The 25,151-nt window shown below is 37.2% G+C and overlaps 1 protein-coding gene across 1 annotated transcript in view; it reads left to right on the top strand.

Annotated features, from left to right (window-relative positions):
• Window positions 1–20,743, top strand: part of LOC119799322 (Ig-like V-type domain-containing protein FAM187A) — a 69,521-nt gene extending 48,778 nt beyond the window's left edge. Inside the window, exons 2-6 of the mRNA XM_038309156.1 lie at window positions 12,749–12,886; window positions 17,254–17,531; window positions 17,613–17,966; window positions 18,826–19,064; window positions 20,317–20,743. Coding sequence (XP_038165084.1) covers window positions 12,749–12,886; window positions 17,254–17,531; window positions 17,613–17,966; window positions 18,826–19,064; window positions 20,317–20,543 — 1,236 coding nt within the window. The 3' untranslated portion in view covers window positions 20,544–20,743. The remainder of the gene's footprint in view (window positions 1–12,748; window positions 12,887–17,253; window positions 17,532–17,612; window positions 17,967–18,825; window positions 19,065–20,316) is intronic.
• The last annotated feature ends 4,408 nt before the right edge of the window (window positions 20,744–25,151 follow it).

The raw sequence follows: 25,151 nt of genomic DNA on the forward strand, positions 1-25,151 counted from the left end.
CTTCCTTGATTAAATTGCACTGGTCATTTTTGGGGGAATATAAAGGATGAGCACAACCCAGTGAACACCACCACCATGATTAAGTATGGAAGTGGAAACATCATGCTTTGAGGATGCTTTTCTGCAAAGGGCAGACATCCTGACTGTATTGAGAGAAGCATGGATGGGAAGATATATTGGGAGACTGTATCCAGTAACAACTTTGCCTCTGTAGGGTAAATGAAGATGGCTTGTGACTGCGTCTTCCATGACAATTACCTAAAACACACAGCCAAGACCTCAGTCCCTCTCATCTTAGTTCTTTGGCTAGACACTTCACTGGCATTGGCTACTAAAGATGTTCAGATGGTCTGGTAGCAACTGTGCATGGCAGTTTTGCTTCTGCCGATGTGCTCCATGTCAAGTTGTTATAATGTGTTGTGTACTATCGGTTGTGTTAATTTTGATACTTCATACAACTGTAACACAAATTCAACCCTGATATGTGTTGAATTACAACCAGTGATGGAAGTAATGCCATTACAGTACATAATGATGACTTTTGTTACTGGGTTGGTTTTTCATTGAAAAGTAATCTAAGTACTTTTCACATATCAGCAATGCCATTACATTACCTGAAATCTAATGCAGTGCATAACTACTGCTTCATCATTCAGTGGCTTTTCATAAACGCAATCACTTACAGTGTGAGATATTTATACTGTGAGCCAAGTGACTTTTATTTAATTCACTTGTCAGTACATGCTTCACATCTTGGAAAACCATAACTTAAGAAAATGCAATATATTATATAAATGCCAATAACACCCATTGTGTACTTTGATATATTGTAACCACTAATTTTATGGCAAATAATGAATGTGGCTCTTACATCAAAATGATAAAAGACAAGGTACAGCATTATTAACTTAGTTACTATAAATTAAGTTGTTTTCATCAACTGTCAAACTGGATTTAAGAAAAGACTGCTTTCATTGCCTGTCAAAAGAGTACATGTAAAATATCTGACCTTTTCACAAAGTAGTGCTCTCGTCACAACCAAACAGGGGGGTGGGATTAGTTACTCTTTTAACACTGACAGTGAAGAATAAGCTATTTTCCTATGCCAACTAAAAAGCTTAAAAGCTTTGAATATGTAAACACATCATGCATATTATTTCAGATCAAATGAAAGAAAGACTAGCCTATTTTTTTACTTCAGTTCAATTCACTTTATTCATATAGAAAAACTGATTGCATCAAATGACAGAGTTTGCAGGATACTCTCCCCCTGGGTGAGTTTGCATGCATTGTGTTGTTGACTCTACAGCTTTCTCTCACAACAAGCACGCATGCAGTAACAGTGGAGAGGAAATACTCTCTTTTGAAAGAAAGAAACCTCCAACAGAGCCAGATTATGTGTGAGGAACCTATCAGGAAAGAGAAGTAGACATACAAGAATAAAATAGAAGCACTGATCCATAAATAAAATGGCTACAAGTGGTGTATGTAAGGAATGGTGTACTGTGAGAAATGTAATTCCTCTTTAGTGCTCTGTAGTGAATGTCTTACGTTTCCTACAGGAGTTAATTGACAAGTGCAAAGCCATCTCAAATATTAAGGTGTATCTGGCAGATATTTCTGCCTGCCATGTCGATTTTGGAGACAAGTCAATAAGGCAACACCGACTAGTTTGTCAGTTTATGAAGGGGTAAGCATCCTAAGCTACCTTTTGCCAGCTCCCTGGTTTCACTTTGGAATCTGTCGGTTGAGCTGGAGGCGTTTTTTTCATCTCCCATTTGAGGCTCTAGAGGCCGCCTCTCTGAAACTGGTCTCATTAAAGATGGCTTTGCCTCTTGCCCTGACCACAGCGAAAAAAACTCAGTGAGCTTCAGGCTTTGTCTGTTATCTCTTCAGGTTTACAGTTTGGGCCCTAATCTGGCATTTGTGCCAGAGGTGGTGGATTCTGCTTTTAGCTGCTTTACAGTTGAGCTTATTGCATTCCATCCTCTGTATTTTTCCTCTGAAGAGGACATGAGTCTTAATAGGCCATGTCTTGTTCGAGCTCTGCACATGTATTCCAGATCGGCTGGTTTCAGAAGGGCACGCCAGGTCTCATCGGAGGCTGTCCCACTGGATTGTGGAAGCCATCTCACTTGCCCAGAGCGATTTGCCGTACAATACATGTTTCAAAAAGCACCTCAGTTTAAAAATATAAAATCATTATCAATTTAATCCAGGCAAGGTTGTGTTTGTATAATACTAATGCTGTAGGATACCTTTTCCACCCGTAAATGTAATTCCAGAAGTATGGAATCAATGTAACAATCTGAATTATACCTAAAAGTACTTTTTCTTGTTTATTTGCATGTTTAATACTGTACCTGCATTTGTAAGTGATTTACTACAGTCAAAATTTAAAATCTATACTTATAGTGCTATGATAAAGCAATAGTAATGTTTGCTACATATTGAGAGGCTTGTTGTCCCTGGTTCCAATCTTAACCAAGAGACCTTTGCTACATGTCTTTGCCTATCATCCCTTTTCGTGTTTATCTACTATCATAAAAGCTTTAGTTTCACAAAACCAAGAAACAAACAATGCTTGATTTCTCTTAAACAGCAAAAGCAAGACTGTTTTTTTTTAAATGAATTGCTAATAAACTTGGGAAGTAATAGGCAAAAGTATGAATGATTGTTGTTAATATTAGCGACATGTGCACTATGAGATATTGGTTGATTGTATGTTGGCCTTTTGCTTGTTACATTTGGGCCTAAATGTAAAAGAAGTAAAAGAGTAAAAGAACTATATAGTTAGGCTTATTCAACCATACTGAAATGTATTCAGCAATAGAAAATACCAGGAATATTTTAGTTTGTACTTCTTAGATACCACATTTTGTCATTCTCTTGCCATGAGAACTTTCCTTAGGTAACAAATTAAGCTAGCACTTATACTTGCATATATGGGCAGGGAAATAATTTTTCCACGTTTGCCTTTAGCAGCAGCTGACAGCTTACATCATGCAGAATGAGTCTTGTTTGTCTCAGTGGGAAGAAGACTTACTCATTCTTCAATCATTTTGCTGTAGGCCTGGTGACGCACGGACCTGTGTTATACAGAAGCAACAAGTGCTTGCAGCAGGGGTTGTCAGGAAGCACTTGACGAATTAAGTGTTTTCATCTTTTCTATCTAACCCCAAACCTTGAGGGTAGCTGTGGCTACATTGTAGCTTAGCACTGCTTTTGCTGATGGTCATATGAATGACTGATGAATGCTTTGGAGCCCTCAGAGTTGGGCAAAAAAAGCACTTCACAAGTGAAAGTCATTTTCCATTCACTGTTTTGTCATTTAAAAGTTTTTTTTCAAGTGTTTTATAAAGTTTTTGATGTTGGACTGAGTTATGATGTAGTTTCAATTTTGCACTCTTTAATTTTACACAAATATGCCAGGTTAAATGGCTATTCTAGACTAGCTTTGCAATTGTAATTTAGCCAGGGTTGTTATTCAGATTCAGTGTTATTCAGTGTTGAGGTTGGAATCAGAAAGATATCATTGCTGTTTTGGTTAAAAGCTTTTCCATCTGGCCCTCCCACTCCACAGCAAACGAACATGCAGCCTTGTCACAAGGTGATCTGCAAGTGGACCTGCCAAAAGTAAAACAAACAGACTGCTACAGTTACAGTCACAACAACCAAAAATATAAATATTTGAAAAATAAAAGGTGGTCAGGTAGGAGAGATCAGAGGCAATTCAACCAGGATTACCTGGAAAAACATAAATAAATAAATCAAGACATACCAGACAAAGTGTAGCTGATACAAAACAAGTTAAAAGAAAGGATGACAGTAAATGGAATAGCTTGTTTCCCATAATCTCTAAAGGTGGTTAAACAGAGCCATTCTTGGTCAACATTGATGTTTTTCCCACATTTTTAGTATCACCCAAAGGTAATAAAATCACCCAGGATGGTCGTTGCTATAAGACTTTACGAGGACACTGTTAGTTTTCTCTAGCTTGGACATGCACACTCTAAACAATACCCTGGCTCAACTCAAAAAATTTAAAGTAAATATTTGCATGGAACTTTTTAAGTTGTTCCATCTCTGCCTTTACTGTGACACATTTTATTGTTAAACCAACTCATTTACCTTAGTACAGCCAACACGATTCTATTCTTCCTCTAAAGGCTTAATTACAGTAAACAAACTTAGTTTTGATGGATTTTTTTGGTAATATTAAGTGGTCAAATTATTTTATTTTTAGCTGTTCTAACTTATTTACTGACATTGTTCTCAAATATCCATGCAAATTGAATTGAATTTTTGTTCTCAACTGTCTTTTAATTTGAAACATAACCCACTGTATTGGATGGATGGGGCCATCTTATCTCATCTATTTTGTGAGGTAAAGCGTAATTTATCAAGAACTTATCCCCAATGCATATCAACGTCTTTGAAGTGTTCCAGATGACCACTGAACGTGTTTTTAACTTACAGCTTCTCTATAATGGCGTATTGGCAGCATTTTGATATAAAAGGGGATTTACAGGCCAGAACTCCTTTAAATCCTCCTTCATCCTATGATGGGGACTTTATCCCCATCATAGTGTGAGTTTGAAACTGAGTGTGATGCATCCTTCCTGCTTTCACGGCCACGACCAACAAACTTCCTTGCAGACATGATGCTGAATCTGTCATGATTCTTTCTAAGGCTCGGACCCACATGCAATGAAGCCAAACAGAGAGACACCATATAAAAGTTCAACGGGTTTTATTGAAGGGTATATTGGGTTTGGCTTCCCCCGAACTCTGCTCAGCCGGAAACTGGAAGACGAAGGGGAGACAGGCTGTTAGGTTCAGGCTCAGTGGGAAATTGCAGTTGTCAATCTTGAAGGAGAGGATTTGTTGCCACTAACTTTTCCAGAGAAGTAGAGACACTTAGACTTCAGTCTGTGTGATGGTCTTCCAGAGAATGTTTGATTGAGTGGAGGGCGGAGCAAGGTTTACCCAGAACTCAGACGGAGTTGAATGATGTAGCCATTGGTTTCAACTCAGTTTTCCTGTGGTACTCAAACGGGTCTCGGTGAAGATTACTTCCTTACTCAGAGAGATCTCAGTGTGCTCAAAGGTGGCTGGATCCAAACCTCCTGTTTGGAATCCGTCGCTCAGCGTAGGACTCCAAAAGGATCTAGTTTGCAGGTAGGCCTCCCGAAACTGGCAAACACTCTGGCGTCGAAGTAGTGGCAACCAGCAGCTTAAGAACAGTCCGGTGATGAGGCAACAGCTTGCAGGTGTGTGAGGAGACGAACCGGAGCCAGGCGCCTCCTGGTGGAGGAAGGGAGAAACACAAAGGACAAGACAAACAGACAAACACAAAAACAGGGATCCTGACAGAATCTGCTCTGACTGCAAACCTTCTTTCTTTCTTTCTTTCTTTCTTTCTTTCTTTCTTTCTTTCTTTCTTTCTTTCTTTCTTTCTTTCTTTCTTTCTTTCTTTCTTTCTTTCTTTCTTTCTTTCTTTCTTTCTTTCTTTCTTTCTTTCTTTCTTTCTTTCTTTCTTTCTTTCTTTCTTTCTTTCTTTCTTTCTTTCTTTCTTTCTTTCTTTCTTTCTTTCTATTTATTTATTTATTCTTTTTTTGTCGGGTAGTAAACAACAGCTAGGTTAATATCGGGATTAAGCAACTCTTTTTATGCACCTCTGGGGGCATTGCCTGCCCCTCAGGACACTAGCTTGTGCATCATTTCATGGGCATTACACTGCTGTGTGTTATGCATAAGTTAGGCTGTCTTTGGACATACACTCTGGATTCATTATGAATACTCTATTCAAATGCCCAAAATTGAAAAAAATACATAAAAAAATTCAGCGTATGCACGGGTTTCGGAAGATTCGGTGATGTGAGGCATAAACTGGAAAAATCATCAAGGTGTGACAGGGGCTTTACAACTTTTCTGATATATGTATCCCTTTGCGAATTTTGTCTTTCCATGAGTACCTCTCTCAGTGAAAAGTATGGATGTTGCTCTTAAAGTAGAATGTACAATAACTGATTATATAATGAAAACTATTTTACTTAAACTTGAAATTGAACATTTAATTCTTAGGCATTGTTGTCGGAAAATTTTGATTTCTCTTCTATTGTATATTAATTTATCCTATTTGATCACTATAAAAGTTTTCACTCAGTCTGTTTCACCTGAGGCCACACCATTCTCTGCAGGATAGTGTTTTTAGACCAGATATAGCTTTTCCCATAACAAACCAGATTCCTTCTCAAGGTTTATTCATAACATGTTCTTGTTAACCAAAGTGTCTGTAATTTGTTTTGACTCTGACTACTTTTCCATTGTTGTAAGTAAGGAGGAATTAACCCTGCTCTAGCAAAACAAGGCAGAATGCTGTGCCATTGAGGTTGTATGATGACTGTTCTCTCTTTGCAAAGATATGAATAAATGTGCCGACTGAGTGAAATCCGTTTATTTAACCAGGATGAATAGTTGAATACTTTTTTCCTATGACAACATTTTAAGCTTTCCACTTCAAATAAATATATATAAACATTAATATGCTGCCTGGAACTTAGTGAGGAATCAAAAGAAATGCAAAATAAAATCCTATTATAAACCTTTATTTATAAAACTGGAGCTCATCTGAGTAACTCCCTTATAATCACATTTAAACTTGAGAAATTGGGAACAAAATACAGAAAGAAATTACAGTCAGACCTATTTAATTAGTTTTACTTTGTTTTCATCAAGACACTTGAGCTGCTTTGATGAGCCCTGATAGCTCAGTGTGAAAACAGCTGATACCAGCCTGTTCTCTACATCCAGGATGGTTTTGCTCAGTGTCAAAGCTGAAGCTGAACTCAAACATATAAGAAAAATCTTACTTTTCGGTTGATAAAAGCTTGTTTAATTTTCAGTTTGTTCCTCAGAAATCAAAAGTTATCCCAGCTTTTTTTTTTACTAACAAATAAATAAAATGTTTTCATGTACCCCTTGCAATGCATTTCAATTCAGTTTATTTATATAGCGATTCAAAACTCATGTCATCTCAAGGCACTTTGCAGATACAATTTAACAGATCATACAGTGAAATCGATTTGAAGTTTTCTTTCTAACGAAAACCAGTTGCTTGCATCGAATCATTGACTCGAATGCAACCCCTTACACCAAGCATGCTTCTAGCGATAGTTGAGAGGAAATACTCCCTTTTAACAGGAAGAAACCTCCAGCAGACCCAGACTCTGTGGGAGCTGCCATCTGCTGAGGCCGACTGGGGTTCAAGGAGACAGAAGCAGACATACAGAAATAAGCAGATATAAAAAAGCAACTTGTCAACCAGCTCCACAGGAGGTCCCGCCCAGGAAAGACACAGCCAGGCAGACAAGCTCCAAGCCAGCCCCCACATCAGAGGATGAAAAGAGCACATCCAGGTATTCACAGTCAGAGAAACAGGACTACACTGAAAAATGGGCCGAGCTCAAACATCTATAAAAAAAAGGTGTCGATGGCGGCAGTACAGCTTATATTTTTCTTCAGGATGGTGTCACAGCAAAATAAGAGCAGATCAGGTGAAGCTACTATGAGAGACTCACGGACCACTAGGGGAACGAGTACCCTAGGATGGGAATCACTGATGAGAAATGTAGCGCGTCTGGGTCACCACGCTATCCTGTTAATATGGGGCAAATTTGGTCAGCATACATCACACAGTCACACACCCATAAGAACATGAAAGACCTTCACATCATCATCAGCTATGCCCATCACAGTATTTTTTTCAGGAATTGCTCATCCATCTACTTCCCTGACTGCTCTACCTTCTGTTTTCTGCTCTTCTCCAGCAGGCGGTAGATTTTTTTATTTTCACCAAACTCCAACTTCTGTTTTGCTTCATCTACTTCCACACTAAGCTCTGTTTTATTAATGTCTTCCACTTGACCAGTTACATCCTGTGAGGCTGCATGTGCAGAGATCTCCCCTCTGCATTTTCTCCTGCATGCAAATTGCTCAGAAGATGTTGCTTTAACTTATGCATCTCTAAGCTTTAAAAAAAGGTAGAAGGAATGTAATTTAAGGTAATGTAATTCCTTTTGCAGCTGCCACCTATCAATTTTCCCCCTAGTTGCTGACTACACAGCTACCGTTTGCCACCTCTCCAGCAGTAAAGCCACACTTACTAGCTTCCATGTCATATTTTTCCCAGATGCATTGCAATGCTGACATTACATTCACAAACCGTGTAGATCAGCAATACTATAGAAACAAGGACATTTAGATTCTGTTGATAAATCTATAGAATATCTTGAATGGTAATTGACAGCTGTGTACTCATCAACAGATGAAAAGCACAGTAGCACATGCTCAGCTCTATAAATTTAAAACACACCTCCATCTCACACATGATGCAATAGAATAGAGCATACAAGAATAGTGCTAAGCATAGCGAGAAACAACAGGAAGGCATTCCCATGAACTTCATAAAATACTTTAAAACAATGACCAACTGATTACTAAACTTTTGATAAAACCTAAAATCATCACAATATTCTAACCATAAATATAAAAAGGTCCCACAATATAACAATTTTTTTTTTCTCTTGGAATTTTTCCATAACTCTTTAGTGATTAAAAATGATACAAACACATGTTGATTCTAAAGCAGTTTTCACCAACCTTTTTAAGGCTGAGGGCTATTCATAGGTACTGAGTCCTAAAAAGGGCTACCAATACTGACCTCCTGAACTGGAGGAGTCTGGATTCACCTAAACTTCATACATGATAAGCATATTTACAGTATATTGTTTTCTTTAACTCCTAGTTTTCTTTATAGTAATGTCCTTTTAAAATCTATTTAAATGCTTAAATGATCTGTATGATTAAAAAAGAAGGGCAACACAACAAAATAGAATTTCAATCTTATCCCACTGCTAAGATGTGCTGTTTTCAGAAGATGCTGTGGGCCCCCCATGAGGCCACTGATGCTGTCTTGGTTTTGGTTCTGTTTTAGTTTTCCTTTTGAGTTTTCATTTGTTTTATTTATATTTTGTGTTTTTTAGACTTGGACAGCTTTTATCTAGACAACTTATTTTAGTTGTTTTTGGTTATATTTGAGTTATTTTGTATTTCTTGTTTATCCTCTTTTGGCCTCTTGTGTCAGTCTCCTTTTTCTAGCTCTCTTCTTGATTCTTCTGTCCACAGCTGCTCCCACTCTGCTGATTAGCCTAGTCTTTGTTCAGTCTCCCATTTATAAGCCTCCTTTTCAGTTACTGTTTGCTGGTTCCTCATAGTTTCTTGCTCCTCGTGTGTGTTTTCCCTGATGTCTCCTATATTATTATAATTTTTTTTTGTATTTTGTTTGTGGACTTTTGCTTCTGTTTCCCATTTGGATTATTAAACCTGCAAGAAATCACTTCTGCTACAGTCTTTGCATTTGGGTTGTCAAAAAATTTCCACACAACCTGGCAGAAGGCCCCTTGGTGTCCGCATGCACCGCATTGGTGACCCCTGTGATTCTAAACTAACTGCAGCGGGTTAATGCAAATAATTATCCTGCTAGGTAGCACTTTATTTGATGTTATATCTATTGAACACATGAGTGTGTCTGGTACTTTTACCTCCAGAAGTTTAAGGTCCATAGTCCTATAGGTCCACTCTCTCTTTTTACAGGGATCAAGCAAGTTAATTGACTCAATTTTTTCTCTAAGTACCTCTGTTTATTTCTTTTTTTAATTGTTAAATGAAGGGAAATGTGGTAAAATATATAAAGATTTAAGTGAAGACAATACAGTAAGGAGGCCAGAAGAGCTTGGAAGAAGAGGTTCAGCCTTGTCCAGCTTTCACCGCTTGTACGCTCTTTCACTTTGCAACCTTTGCAGTTAACATCTTGAAATCCGTTAACATCGTAAACCATGTTTAGGTAACAAACTTTCTTCTTTATGCCAAAAAAAAAAAAATAGGGTTCTTACATTTGAGCTGCAATGATGATTACATTTCCCACAGCCTAATTGTCCTAAAGGTTTTACAAGGAAATGTTCGAAGCAAATTTAAAGTTATAACAAAACTTAAAGCTGTTCCTTTTTCTGAAGTAACCTCAAATTACTTCTTGAACATTGATATATTTTTTGTCCTGACAGCCTCGATCATCAGGGATAGCTATTTTGATGTTATAGGCCGGCCAGACAGAAAGTATCACATAATCATTTAAAGCTTTGAACATTCAATAAGTCGCTGTTCAATGCAAACTAGTGACCTGCTAGGGGTATGCAATGTCCTTTGCTCAGTGGCAGCTCAACATAGGCACCACCACCCTCTATCCTTAAAGCGGATGTAAATAGTGGATGGATATATATATATTCTATCAAGAGAAAATAAAAAAAAGGTTGCAAAATGACAATCTTGAAATAATCTATGGATTTTAACCTAAAACTGACACGTCTGAAAAGAAAAGTATGAATCAACCAGCAGTCAACAAACCTGAGGTAACGTTACCATAGCTGCAGAGATCCTACTCAGGGTTGAATGTTCTGACTATTAGTTGTACAGTTTACAAATCTGGCCTTTAAGGACGATTACTTAGATGGTTGTGATTGTGCGGTCTTTTCAAAGCTTGCTGTAACTTGTCAACTACTTCAATGTGCTGATTTATAGCTGCATATACTGTATTACCCTCTATTTTATTTTTTCACTTAAGTGATTGCTTCAAAAGGAAAAAACTCCTTTACCTTGCCATATTCATATTTTTTTATGTATAAGCTTACATAAGTTTTAACTGAACCTCTTCTTAGCTGCTTTTAAAACTTCCACAGTAATAGTTTGTTCAGAGGATAAAGTCTTAAATGTTACCTGTCACCTTGAGGAAGCATATGAGTCTTTGTGTGGATATTGATTTGCTGCCAATAATTGCTTTTTGATGTTAAACTAAAGTACACGGAATCCATTGTGTATGGAAACATTTTTTTTTCAAAATTCCATTTACCTCCATGGCTACAAATTTAAAAATCTCCAAGACCTTGTCATGCGGACTGGTTGTACAAAACTTTGTGAAGGTTGGGTCACTATCAGGAGCTCAGCAAATTCCAGTGTGGTAATGCAATAGAGTAAACAGATTCATTAAATGTTTGACTTTATGTCTCAACAAATACTGAGGCACATAGTGCACTGAGCTTGGAAACAGTTTTCATAGTAAACAGCTACAAACCTACAAGGCTGAGCAGCCGCATCCAGATCGTATTCCTCAAGACTATTAAGTCTATTTCAAAACCATGAATAAAGTGGTGTGAAGCATGTAGCTCCTGAACAGCAAAGAGAGGTTCTTTGGTGGGATGAAAATGTCTCTTCTTATGACATTCAAATGGAGCAGCCTAAGGTTACGTTCAAACTGCAGGCATTGATGCTCATTTCCAAATCCGATTGTTTTGCGTGGTTGTTTACATTTACAAATATGTGCAACTTGTATGTGATGTGTCCTGCAATGATGTCACAATTGAGCGTGCTCTGTGTAAAGATGGATGGTAGTGCTAGTGCGCATCTTGCAATCTTCTTTCTTTCCCAACCTCAGCCAGTGCAATACCTACACAATCTTTTCAAGAGGGTTGAAAATAAGGACGGCTCTCCATATTATCGTCCGCAATGGTTGTTGTTTTTCTTCCCATTTCTGTGTAGCAAGAAGCAGAACAGGGACCTTTGTTGAGTAATAATGCCATACAGTTTAGATGAATGTGACCTTGCCATTCAGACACAGGTCGCATTTAAAAAGACCAAATACGTATTGGATTCAGGACAGCATAGCCAAGTTGCCTGGGTTTGCAGTCTGTGCTCAGACTATTATGAAAAGATTAGATACAGGTTACATATGGGCAAATTTTTTAAAATTTTAATCACTTTAGGCTGCTGTGTGAACAAAGCCTAAGTTTGGCAGTTGTGAGGAGAAAAGTACCTGCCTGACTCTACTGGATCAATAGTTAATGGGATTATAATGTGGGACCGTTCTCATGAAGGAGGTACACAACCCCTTAGTCCCATTGACAGGCTTTATGCTCCTGAATACCAAGACTCTTTAGACAATTACTAGCTCCCAAATTAGTGGAAATAATTTGGAGGGACACATCCCTTATGGATATGACACCGCACCAAAGTGTAAAGTTACCTATATTAAGACATGTTTGAGCCTGTTTAGTAAGGAACAACTTGAATGGTCTACAATGACTTCTAACCTAAATTAGACTGAAGATATTTGGGATGCATTAGAGCAGAGACTGCAAGCCAAGGCTTCTCATCCAACATTAATATCTGATCTTACAATTGTGCTTCTGGTTTGATAGACACAAAATCCCACACCTAAAGCTTCTGAAAGGTCCTTGCAAAATAAATGAAGCTAATAGAGCTGCAAAGGTTGGTCTAGGACATAGGAAAACCTATTGAATCTCCCTCAAGCTTTGTTTAGATAAAAAAAAAAGGTTTAAACTGAGCAAGCCTAATTATATATAACAGTTTTTTTTGTCTGACATTAGTCAGAAAGAGATAATGTTGAACTTTTTAAAGGGAGGTGAATTTTTTCTAAGCTCCCTTATATCATAACTGAAACTGTTTTGATTTAAATTTGTTTTTGTTCACAGCTCAGATTTGAATACTTGATCTCAACCGGTTCTATAACTTAAAAGTAGAGTCAGCAGGGCTATATCGTTAAGATTTTTAAGTCCTTATCATTGTAGTGTCAATGTTTTTTAAGTGGGGCTTTGCTCTTCTCCTATACTCTGAGGTGTGGAGCTATGAGGCTCCTGAAGATAAACAGGATGTATTTGCCACAAGAGCCTGCCCTGCCTTCCTGACCTTCACAAATGCTGCCTACATTGCTGGAGTGACTGTGGAGCTGCCCTGCCACTGCAAACCACAGGAGGTAACCAAAAAACACCTACAACATCCTTACAATATATTTATGTTTTAGCTGGTGTTTAGTTTCTTTAAGTAGATGTATTTGCACATCCCCTTTCATAGAAACAGAAAGGGTTTCACATTAATAAAAACATCAACTATAACAATATACAACAATATTCTAGATATAGAAATATATGTATCAGTCTAGTTCAAACTCAGATTGTACAGTAGAAAAATATGCCTAACTTCTTAAAAATGGAAATCATGTAGCACGGGGACAGCTGAAGAGAGCACAAGAGCCTTAGGGCTCAAAAAGCAAGATATTCATGAGTTTTAAGATGAGTTTGTGGTATCACCAGAAAAGACAATGAGAAAACAGTTAGGCTTCAATATATTTGACCAGTAAATGCCCTGAAATGTTTTATTTATTTATTTATTTATTTATTTATTTATTTATTTATTTATTTATTTATTTATTTATTTATTTATTTATTTATTTATTTATTTATTTATTTATTTATCTATCTATCATATAGAGTACAGGGAGGAGGGCAGAACAGGGATGCTGTGCTTCTGTTTGTCCTCCTTAGGAGCCTCTATGCCTCATTATGAAACTTTAAAGCTGATTTGCTGAAAGTAAGAGGCATATTATAACACTCCAAACAAGAATCATCTACAATTTCTACTTAATTTTTGACATCAATAATCTCACCCTTCAAATATTATTTCTCATGATCAAACATATTTCAGATATTTTTTTGGGAAAGAAGATGAAAGGATAATTAGCTGTTAGAAATGATACCAAGATTCTTTATTGGTGTTGCCTAAAAAAAGGTGCTGCCTAATAAGATCATTTTTATTCTCATGATCTCATGAGGATCTCCGTTTTATTTGAATTTAATTGCAGATAGTGGTTTTCAAGCTATTTTTAGAGGAAGGTTACATCCTTCAACATTTGCAGCGAGATGCGGAATAATTTGCAGAAGTCTTATGTGGAGGATATAGATTCTTCTCCTATTATCTTCTGGTGTAGCAGTTTCAGAGAAAATTACTCAAAGAAGCTTAATAAGCTGATAAAGACAATCAGCTCTGTTCTAGGAACTTCTAGGAAGAAGTTTTCATAAAATGAAGGACAATATTGATATCCCTAAGCGTAATTCTCAGCAGACTGTGGAACAACAGGGTACACTTCAATTTCATACAATATCTAACAACAGTGTCTTAAGTTAAAGGCCTCTGGGACAATTTTAAAACCACATGACAAACTAAACAAATCATTGATCTTTGATTAAAATCCAGCATTGTAGACTTGAGTATAGCCTAAAGAATCCTGGGCTGCTGATAAAAAATATGAACAATGAGGCCCTCACAGCATGTTTTTGCAGTTTGTGCAGGAAAATTCCTGTTAGATTAGCCAGATGGCCTTAACCAAAAATCTTACTTATCCCTCTTCTAAACGAGCTGTTTTGGCTTTTCATGCCCTTGTCCTCCCGAAGGCCACACCCCCCGAACCCGCAACCATGACAACCAGTCAGATTTCATAAAGATAGCCTAGGAATGTGGAAAATTACCTAAGATGAAGGCCGTAGCTCTATTGATGGGCTGCAATGAATTCATAAAGGGAATGTTTTTCAAACAGAGCATCTTGAGCACACCTTAGCTGGTGGAGAAAGGCAATGATAGAGGTAAAAGGTTTTTTTCCATAGGCTTTAGGACACATGACTGTTATAAAATGTTTAAATGTGAATTTTGCATAATATGGGACCTTTAATGCTGCTTAGTTAAACTTAACAAATATTAATAAGGTTTATTTACACCATTTAGGTTAAAGGAATAGTACACCCAAAACATGATTAGCCTTCATTTTCTACTCACCTCCATGCTGAACAACACTCTGGAGTACTTTTTTGATATCTCAAATGCATCTGGAGATCTGGGAGACTTCTTGCTGTCTGCTGACATTCAAATAATGGAGGTCTATGGCGCCCGAGACAGAAAGGTCCACAAAAGTCCACAAAAACTTGTCAATATTCCTCCATACTGCTCGTCCAATGTAATCCAAGTGTCCTGAGTGGGTAGCATCCAGAATTTACTCGAAACGAAGTCATTTAGAACGTTTTAGAGCCTAAACAGTAGTGTATAGGATTTCCTAATAGCGCCCCCATGCGCGCTCACGATTCTACGGAAGCCGGCAGACCAAACCAGCGCATTCAGCTCGGCAAAGAACTCATGCTCTTCCTCAACACTGAAGTCCTCAGACATTTTTCTTTCGTTGTTTCTTTCTTTGCACAGGTAAACAGCACATTTCTTCTTCTACGCTTGCATTATCGGCAGACCAGACGCTGAATGCGCACTTCCTTCCGGTTTGGTCTGCCGGCTTCCGTAGAATCGTGAGCGCGCATGGGGGCGCTATTAGGAAATCCTATACACTACTGTTTATGCTCTAAAAACATTCTAAATGACTTCGTTTCGAGTAAATTCTGGATGCTACCCACTCAGGACACTTGGATTACATTGGACGAGCAGTATGGAGGAATATTGACACGTTTTTGTGGACTTTTATGGACCTTTCTGTCTCGGGCGCCATGGACCTCCATTATTTGAATGTCAGCAGACAGCAAGAAGCCTCCCAGATCTCCAGATGCATTTGAGATATCAAAAAAGTACTCCAGAGTGTTGTTCAGCATGGAGGTGAGTAGAAAATGAAGGCTAATCATGTTTTGGGTGTACTATTCCTTTAAGCTAATTAATAGTATTGAGTTTGATTAACGTTAGTGGATTTCACTTACAAAATTTAACATATTGTGCATCTAGACAACCTGGTTTAGAGAAATCAGCGTAACTGAAACATTAACATTTGCAGTGTTTTTATTTTGTCTCACTAAGTTTATTGACTTATTTAAACAACTTAACTTTACTATAAAGTCATCTATACAACATTTCTGTGAGATATGATCTCTAATAATTTATATTAACAGTGCTTTATTTCATAAAAGCTCAAAGGGCAAGTACATTTAACCCATTTCCATCTCACTCATGGTGCCATTGAGGATACAAAAGCATTCTTGGAAATCGCAAGATGTCTATTTCTTTATTGCAGACAATGGGTGCATTTAATTTCAGCGGCTGCATCCTCCAAGGACCTGGTCTACCTGGACTGGGTCCTTCGAGGTCCGTGAAAATAATGAGACCGGAAGAGCTTTGGTATGGATTCAAACAGGTCCAGCATTCTCCGGCTTTCGCCCCCCATACACTCTGTCACCTAGCAACATTTATAGTTGACACACAAAGCAGAAAAATAATGGACCCCGAACTTCTCAATGCTCTTGTAGGTGTTGATTAATATTTGAGGAGCTTCAGCAGTAGTACCGTAGTCATGAATGTCAGATTTATAGTCCCACACTGCAGATATATTGGAATCTGGGCTTGAATTTCAGCCAAATCCATTTGCACAGAGACAGATAAAACCTTTCAATAAACTAAACATTTCCTTCCACATATCTGACTCAATAGCCATTAAAAAGGCTATTTAAATTAATTTCACACGGAACTATTCACATATTTGTGTTATATTAAACTGCACTTCCAATATTTACCACCTTTCTGCGCTTATGCTGCGTTTATGTTTTTCCTCTGAGCACAGAACAGCCAAATTGCTTGAACTTACAATGAATCATGGAAACCCAAGGCTACATAGGATATAGGAAGGCTGCATTTGTCAGCCACTTAAAAAGGAGTCTTCCAATACGAACAGGCAATGGCGCCCCGCTATGACGTAATAGGCCAGCGAAACTGGATTTTGGAGGACACAGCTGCCAGATCAAATACACCAAACATTAATTTGCCTAGATACTTGTTATATCTAAAGTGACAGTGTCAAGTTTAATTAGTTTGGTCATCTTTGGCTTAATTAAAATATCTTATTGTTGTTAAATGCCACAAAAAAATCAGCATAAAATAACAAAACTAATTTAGAATAATTTTAACTTGATCTGACCACAAAACAGTTACATAGAACAAGCAATGTTGCATTAGCACAATATTAATTAGGATATACACCCTAATTTAGGATATAATCCCTTATTTTTAGTTGCTTTAACATGCTTTAACTCTTCTTATTATTTAAGTGCAGTTTAACCAGCACATGTTCGGCATGATACTTTTTTTTCTGGTAATCTGATCATAAAATGTTAGATAAAGTAAGCAGCATCACTATCTCCTTTCTCAGAGTGAGTTACACTGTGAGGTTACTTATTAGAAGGGACTATTGGAACATTTTTTAGTTTTTTGCTCCATGCCACCTTAAGTTACCTTAAAAAAGGCCCATGAGTAATCAGTGTAGTTGCCTCTTTCCAACAACATATTTTCTCAGATTATTCTATTTTTTAGGTCCAGTCAGTTGTTTGGTTCTTCAGGAAGCATCGGGGCAGCTCTGATGAGACCAGAGCCCTGACAGATCACCATGGTAACACGCTGCTGGACACAAGTAACATCCCTCACAGCAGTGACCTGCGAAGTCGATTCTCCATTCGGCTCTTTAGTTTGCTGATATTCAGAACAGGACCAAGTGACTCCGGCCTCTATATTTGTGGCTCTGCCCATAAAGACTTCTTCTATGCTTATGACCTGGATGTTCAGGAAGCTCCAACATTCAGTTTCACACCGAGGTTAGGAGAAAGACTTTGTTGCAACAAACTGTTGTTTTTTATGAGATCAATGACAACTCTCTTGTGATTTGATACTTTCAGGGTCACTCAAGAAAGCAGAAAGAGTAAAAGGTACAGAGACAGCTTCATCATCCATTCACACCCTTTATATCAGATCTTCATTAGCTTCCAGTCCTGGTCAGTGTGCGATCGATGTGGGGTTCCAGGCGAGCAGGTCCGTGTTGGACTCTGCTATGTTCACTCCCAGTTCCTACATGTGCGATACAGATGGACCAATCATACAGTAGCATCCTGTGGCTCTGAAGCAGTCCCCGCCTCTTTCAGCCTTCTAAAGCAGGGGCCTAAGGTGGAAGTCAAAGGCTGTATGGTTACATGTCCAACAGAAGCTCCTCCTCCTTCAAAGCTGATTGCTTTAATGACATTTCTTGGGTACAGGTGAGGATGTGTTTTTTAAAAATCATGACTCATTTAGCTAAGTAAATAATTAATAGAAAGCAATAGTATTAGCTTTGTCAACTATAAAATGAAGTTCAGTTAGTTACACCTAGCAGCTTCTTTTGGGTTTATTCCATTTTATAAAAGCTATATTTATTAGACAAATTCACCATAGATTCACATTCATACCTAATAAAATGTAAAATAATTCTTCAATTTCTGTCACCCAAAAAGGTTTTAATTTTTTTAAGCATCTTTATTTTGAACATATTACATTTTGTTTTATTCCAACCTTTTAAAACTTTTTTTTATTGTATCAGGTGTAAGACAGTAGAATAGTGTACCTGTAACTACACAACCAATTGGGATAGGTGGAGTGAACTTACATTTTATAGAAAACATATGAAAAAAAATAAAATCTATAAGATTAAAACAAATTCTGATAAGACGTACCTCTCATCTCACAGTTTCGTCAAGGCAGTGCATTACTTTTATTCCTTCATACAAAAAAGGTATTATCATGTTTAAATCTGCATATCTTAAATGAGACGTTTGTAGAACTAACAGTAGAAAACAGAATTTCACACATTAAAAAGTATTTTTTAAAAGATTTTTTATTGTTGTGGTTTACAGCATGATTAACTGGAGTCTATGATTATCTCAATTATAAAATTTTTATTGCCATTTTTTTCGTCATGATTCTTTTCTACGTACAGCACATTGGAAACATTTATGATTGTTAAATGTGCAATATAAATATAGTGGATTAGATGATAAAGAAAATTGATCCAGAAATGTTCCTGATAAGAAGACATTTTTACAGCATGTAATTTGATTAATTTCTGCTTTTATCTTACAGTTCTGCATCTTTGCCAGTGCCGATGCCTGTGTTTTATCTTAACCACCCAGCAGACAGTGTTCTCGCCCTGGGCTGTCCTGGAGCTCGTCCCAACATGGCCGTGGCTTGGGATCAGGAATCTAAACAAATCTACAGGTCCGAGCAAACAGCGGGGGGAAACTTCAGCTACTTTTCCCCAAGGATCAGGATAGACACTGGACATCATTTAGTGTTTCATCCAGCAAAAATCCAGGACTCAGGTACAATTACTCTTAATATTATTATTATTTGGACATTAGAGTCCAACAATGACCAAGTATTTTATTGGCTGTGTTGGAGTTACAATTAGCAGAAAATAATTTTTTAAAAATACAGTATTTTTTTTTTAAACTCAGGTTGTACATCAAATTTATTTGCAAAGATTGTGTTCCTAAACAAGGGTTTCAACATTCAAAGCCCTTGTAGCTTATAGAGATTAAGTATTAATAGACAGTTTTAGCTTTAGAAGTAATGAAATAAAGGATAAATGGAAAAATATGTACATTTATGTGTACATACTACCCATTTCTCTTTAAAAATAAAACTAAAGACAAACAGGGGGTTATAATACAATATTAATTATGTTTACAGCAAAGTATGTGATCATCTAAGATATAAAGTATTCTTTTTTTTCATCGTAGAGATAATTTGGGAGAGGATAAACCCTTTTTTGTATTGGCTGTTGTTTGGAAATACTGCATTGTCATGCTTATGTGCAGCTGAAAGTCTAGACAGCTTGGGTTTGCTTTGTTTTCGGGTTTATAGAGATGCTTGCTGTCCTTGTCTTAACACTTGACCTGGTTGAGGAAAGGTTAGTCTCATGAGGCTCCCTCTAGCCCTGATTTGTTAGTTTTAGTCTGACCTGTGCTGTTTTGTGGATGAGCCAAACCACACAGTGAAGGATGTCCACAGGATAAGCCTAATGTTGGAATTTCAGAAGATGAGCAGCAGCTCCCAGGAGAGGTTGTATTTCTTAAGTTTCTCAGGAACCAGTCTTTGTTGAACTGTGTTTCAAACTGTATACATAAAATGACCAACTAATGTTTGAGAAGTCAGAGTACCCGGAGAGAACACACGCATGCACAGGGAGAACATACAAACTCCATGCCAAAAGACCACAGGCTCGGAATCAAACACAGAACCTTCTTGCCGCAAAGCAGCAGTGCTAGAAAATGCGCCACCGTGCAGCCCACTTAGGAACATTTTCTAACTAAAATGTGTTTCTAGGTTTTTGACACATGCTCAAAGAAAGAGAAAAGATAAGGAGCAGTTTTATACTCCCATGCAGAGCTGTAGCCTTCCTCATCCTCTGATGCTGAGAGAACCTATATGTTTCTCAGGGATTTTTATTGCAATAATTTACAATTTAAATTTTTCATTGAATCTTATTATACAATAATATTTTAACAATGGGATTTGAAGAAATAGCATGCTTTATGCAACATACATTGTTCATCTGTTTTCATTATTTAGGTGTGTACTACTGCTGGCTTCAGGGTCGACGGGCTGCTGAGATTCGTCTGCTGGTATATCTGTCCCTTGGAGATGAACAACAAGTTTGGTCCCATCCGGACTTTGCAGCAGCCATCCAAACTGTGTTTAAATCTTATGCTGTGATGACAGCTCTGTTTTGTCTGCTGCTGATATGCAGAGCTGGGATCGACCATGCCAGAGACACAGTGGAAACGCACCTGGATTAAAGCATTCAAATATGAAGTTTTTCATCTTTTATTTTTTTTTATCTTTAACTGTTATCTTCAATCACTTCTTTCCATCATATATTCTCAGTAACATGCCAAGTGTAACAAAACAGTTATTTCATCTACCTATCACCTACAAGTTATCGTAGCCCGCAGAATTGAGAGGGTTAAGCTTTCAAACAAATTACTTTGGGTTCTTTTGGTGCATATCATGCTACCTCTGACAGATTTACTGTTAATCAGCAAGGAGTGTAGCAAGACTTCCTGTCATGAGATCTCACAATATTTATCTTTTTTCCTGTATTATATTATTTTTACTGGGATGGCAGTCAAGAATTACACCTGAACATTTAAGCTAATTCTATTGGTCATTCTGCAAATTGGTTCAGTCTTTTATAATAATAATAATCTTGTCGTTGAAATGACAGAACTATCTTGTAAATGTCTGTGCAGCTGCTTTAACAATATAGGCTGATACTACAATGGAATGTAAGGGCAATTATGAATTAAAAGAAAAAAGAAAGGTGAAAATTTTTACCAATAAAAGACAAATGTGAAATTGAATATATTTCATATGGAAGCGTATTGCATTCACCATAGGAAAAAAAAAATTCTGACAACTTATCTCATAACTACGAGATCAGTATCTCATAATTATGAGAGCTTTTCTCATAAATTCAAGATAAGATCTCATAATTACGAGATAAGATCTCGTAATTACAAGATACAGATCTCTTAATTATGAGATTTTGATCTCAATATTATTATCTCATTATCTTATCTCATAATTATGACATCTAATGAGGTAAGACGAGGTACGCTACATGAAACGTGAACAATGAGTGGGCTGTCGGATTTAATATGCTTTTATTTCCTTTTAGGTATGCGACACTGGGAAATACTGAGTTTCCTCAATGTGGATGGAATTAGTTTTAGGTTGTCAACATTGCGCAGTAAGTTCTTAGAATTGTTTAGGCGAAAAAGCTCATTCTACTCTGACGTGCTGGAAGTTGTTAACCTGACAACAGCCAGATGCATGTCTCGCTCCGCCTAGCTCCACTCACTAGGCGGAGCAAGACATGCATCTGGCTGTTGTCAGGTTAGGAAATTGTACTCTTCCTTCAGGAGTATTTAAACCAGCACGGGATGCTTTTTTGTTCCATTGGTGACAGTATCAAGGTTAACCCTGCGTGATGGCGTCACCACACACGCAGTGGTGGGGGGAAAGAGGCCATGCAGTGTAAAAGCGGGGGGTCAGACCCAATTTTTTTTGCCAATGAAAAGGTAGTCAAATGTCGATTGCAACCAAGTCGACCCGTGTTAAAAAAACTCACATTAAACCACTAATTTCAGCGGGAAAGAGGCTTTAGTTTAAATGTCGAAAGTGTTTGCCTTTAAGTATGGTAATTTTTGAGTTTATTTGTGCATTTCAAAAACTTTTTCCTTAAAACTTTTTTCCCTTAAAATATAGATAATATAAAACTAATCTTTAAATATTTTTGTTTTTTGGTGAAAACATACCTCTCCTTTTTTTTTTCTCTCATCTACAGTGGCATTAATAATACACCATATTATATGTCCATTGTGGAAGGTCAAATGTCTTATGCTTACCTTCATGCACCCTGGCTACCCCCCCCCCTTTTTTTTTGATGTAATAAAGGAAGTAGTTAGAAGTAGAGTGACACAGTTGCTCAAGGCTGAAAGACTATTTGTTAGGCTTGCCAAAATGCTCTAAATGTTTTTGATGTCTTTATTACATTTTGGTCATGACAGATGCCAACAATCCATAAAATTTGTAGATATTGTGATGCTGACTTACTACTTTTCTGTCTGTGAAAATCAAAATTAAAGACATTATCTTACTTGTGAAAACAAAAAAGATATGGCGGCGAGGACGAACGCAGCTGCTCCTCGCGCTCCACAATGTCTTCACCCTGCTGCCGTCCGGGAGGAGGCTGCAGAGTCTCCGGGCCTGAACCAGTTGGCTCAGAGAAAGCTTCTTCCACCAGGCAGTGAGGATGCTCAATTCCCTCCCTGCCCTGCCCCCCCTCGCCCCCCCGACCCCCCAATACCCCCGTCCCCCACTACTTCCCCCACGTCAGGACTGCTACTCTATGCACTATTTGCACCATTCGCACTGCTGTTTGCACTGCATACATCTGAACTGCTACTGAGTTTACTCTGCCATATGCATCATTTGCACCACTGTTTGCACTGCAGACATCATGACTGCTACACAGCTCATGCTACCATCTGCATTATTTGCACTATAGCCACTGTACTGTGCAGTAATAATAATTGCTGTACATGTTACAGTTACATCGTTTACATTGACTATTTGCACTAGTCATCCATCAGGACCACTGTAATGTTACTTTGTAAAAATTTACCGTTACACTTCCCATCTGCACATTTGTAATCTTCTTTAGTATTTAAACTAGTTTGTTGTTAGATTTTTAGTTATCCGAGCAGATACCTATATTTATTTTTATATCTTAGGTTTTTATTTCTATTTTTTTTTTTTTTTTTTTTGCTATGGTTCATTATATTTTATCATGCACCGTGGGGTTGAGAGGACTGCAATTTCATCTATGTTGTATGTTTACCATGTAGCACATTTGACAATAAAGTTGAGTTGAGTTGAGAGCAAAATGTCTCAGTATTTCCAAAATAATACTACTCAATGTTCCTATTATCTCATTTTATTAGCTGGTGCACTGTTACACAAAGACAAATGGAGTAATACAGCACAATAAGGTTGGAGATTTTCTTTTTAAAATAACTCTTGTGCAGCCCTAGGAGAGCTGTAAGATGCTGTTTGAAGGAAAGCTGACAGACGGAAGAGAGGGTATGCAGGGCTTAGATCCTTTCTAATTAAGTGATTTCTTTACCCTAAAAGGAGGACAGGTGAATACACCCACAACCGCAGCTAGAGCTTCTCCTCTGTCCTTCTCATTACTCTTCTTTATTTGCTGCTCAGTGAGTTCTCAGTTTTCACCACTCTGTTATATTAAATGATGCTTGTTACTGGGTTCTCACTGTACCCTAAAAATCAATAAGAAGTGATTGTGTAATGTAGGTGTAGAGCCTTGATTTAATTGATGCTAGGAGAGAAGCCAGACAATCTGTGCCTCAGCAAGCAGCTCCAGGGAAATATCTCAACTGGAACAACTGCATGTTTCTGTGGCCACTGATCCAGGCTGTTGATATGACGAACACACACACACACAAAACCCTTTCTGCTTTACTTTGGCTTTACATTCCAATGTAATTTTGTAGAAAATAAATACATACAATGGCATAAATATAAATATATGTTCTTGAGGCCTTATCAAATTTCCTCCAGGAAAACTAATACTTTACCTAGATAGGCCAAAGGCAACTGGTCCTTCTGCTTCTACCCCTCGAAACTAAACCTATAGAAGTAAAATGATAAGAAAATGATATTCCACAAAGCAATAACTCTTGCTGAGTTTGCTTTACTTTAAATGTCATTTTCCCCCTTTTTTATAGAAAGAAAAAAAAAGAAAATCAATCAAAAGAATTGTACTGCGTGTTTCTGCAGCGAGAAAAAAACAAATTACCCATATTATTTTATAGTCCTTGTTATGACTATGCTTTAAAATTGCCTTGCAGAACTTAGGGAAGGTTGTTTAATGGATATTCTAAGAATAATGACTGCATGAACAGCATTTATTTCAAAATGATAGTTTCTGTGCACAGTTTAAAAAAGACTGATCATTTTAAAGAGGCGAAAGCAGCGATGGTAGAGTTAGATGAATGCTCACAATAGGCTGCAATTAGATAGGTTAAAAGACTGAATGTTTACCCTTGTCATATTATCCACACCTCTGTTAGAAATAGGAAAAAAAATGAAAAGTTAGAGGTGGTTTCCCTAAACACCTAACTGTCAGATTAAAATCATCTTTCCAGTATCCGAATTGGTCCTTTCCTCTCTGGTCTTAAATATGAAAATCAATCAATCAATCAATCAATCAATCAATCAATCAATCAATCAATCAATCAATCAATCAATCAATCAATCAATCAATCAATCAATCCATCCATCCATCCATCCATCAATCAATCAATCTATAGATATATATATATAGATTGATGTCTGTTTGGACAAAGGATTTGCTACCATAACCATTCGGTAATCTGTAATAAAGACAGATGAGACAAAAAAAGTATTATGCTCAGCCCATTAGTAAACCTAATATATTGATTCATTTTAACTGATATTGATTAATCTTAACTTTGTTCATCAGTAAAAAGAAGGTACATCAGTGTTGAAAAATATATACATATTAAACAAAATGAATTATTCAGTCCTAAATAATTAGAATTCTATTGACCAGAGACAAAATAGAAAAATCTACTTACTACTGTATGTTGTCCTGCAAAGTACCAAGAGCTCAGATGGGAATAATGTTTTAATACAATCGCCATATTTCTTTAATTCTGTGCTAAAAATGTTTGTTACATATTATATTCATTATCCTGGTCAGCTTTCAGCACTCAGCAATTATTTAGAAAAATCATCAAAAATGAATGATGTTTTTAAATGGATCAAACCAAATGTCTTCTTCTTGTTCTTCTATGTAA

This window comes from Cyprinodon tularosa, unplaced genomic scaffold (assembly GCF_016077235.1).
Source record: "Cyprinodon tularosa strain WSP-4 unplaced genomic scaffold, ASM1607723v1 ctg66, whole genome shotgun sequence".
NCBI lineage: Eukaryota > Metazoa > Chordata > Actinopteri > Cyprinodontiformes > Cyprinodontidae > Cyprinodon > Cyprinodon tularosa.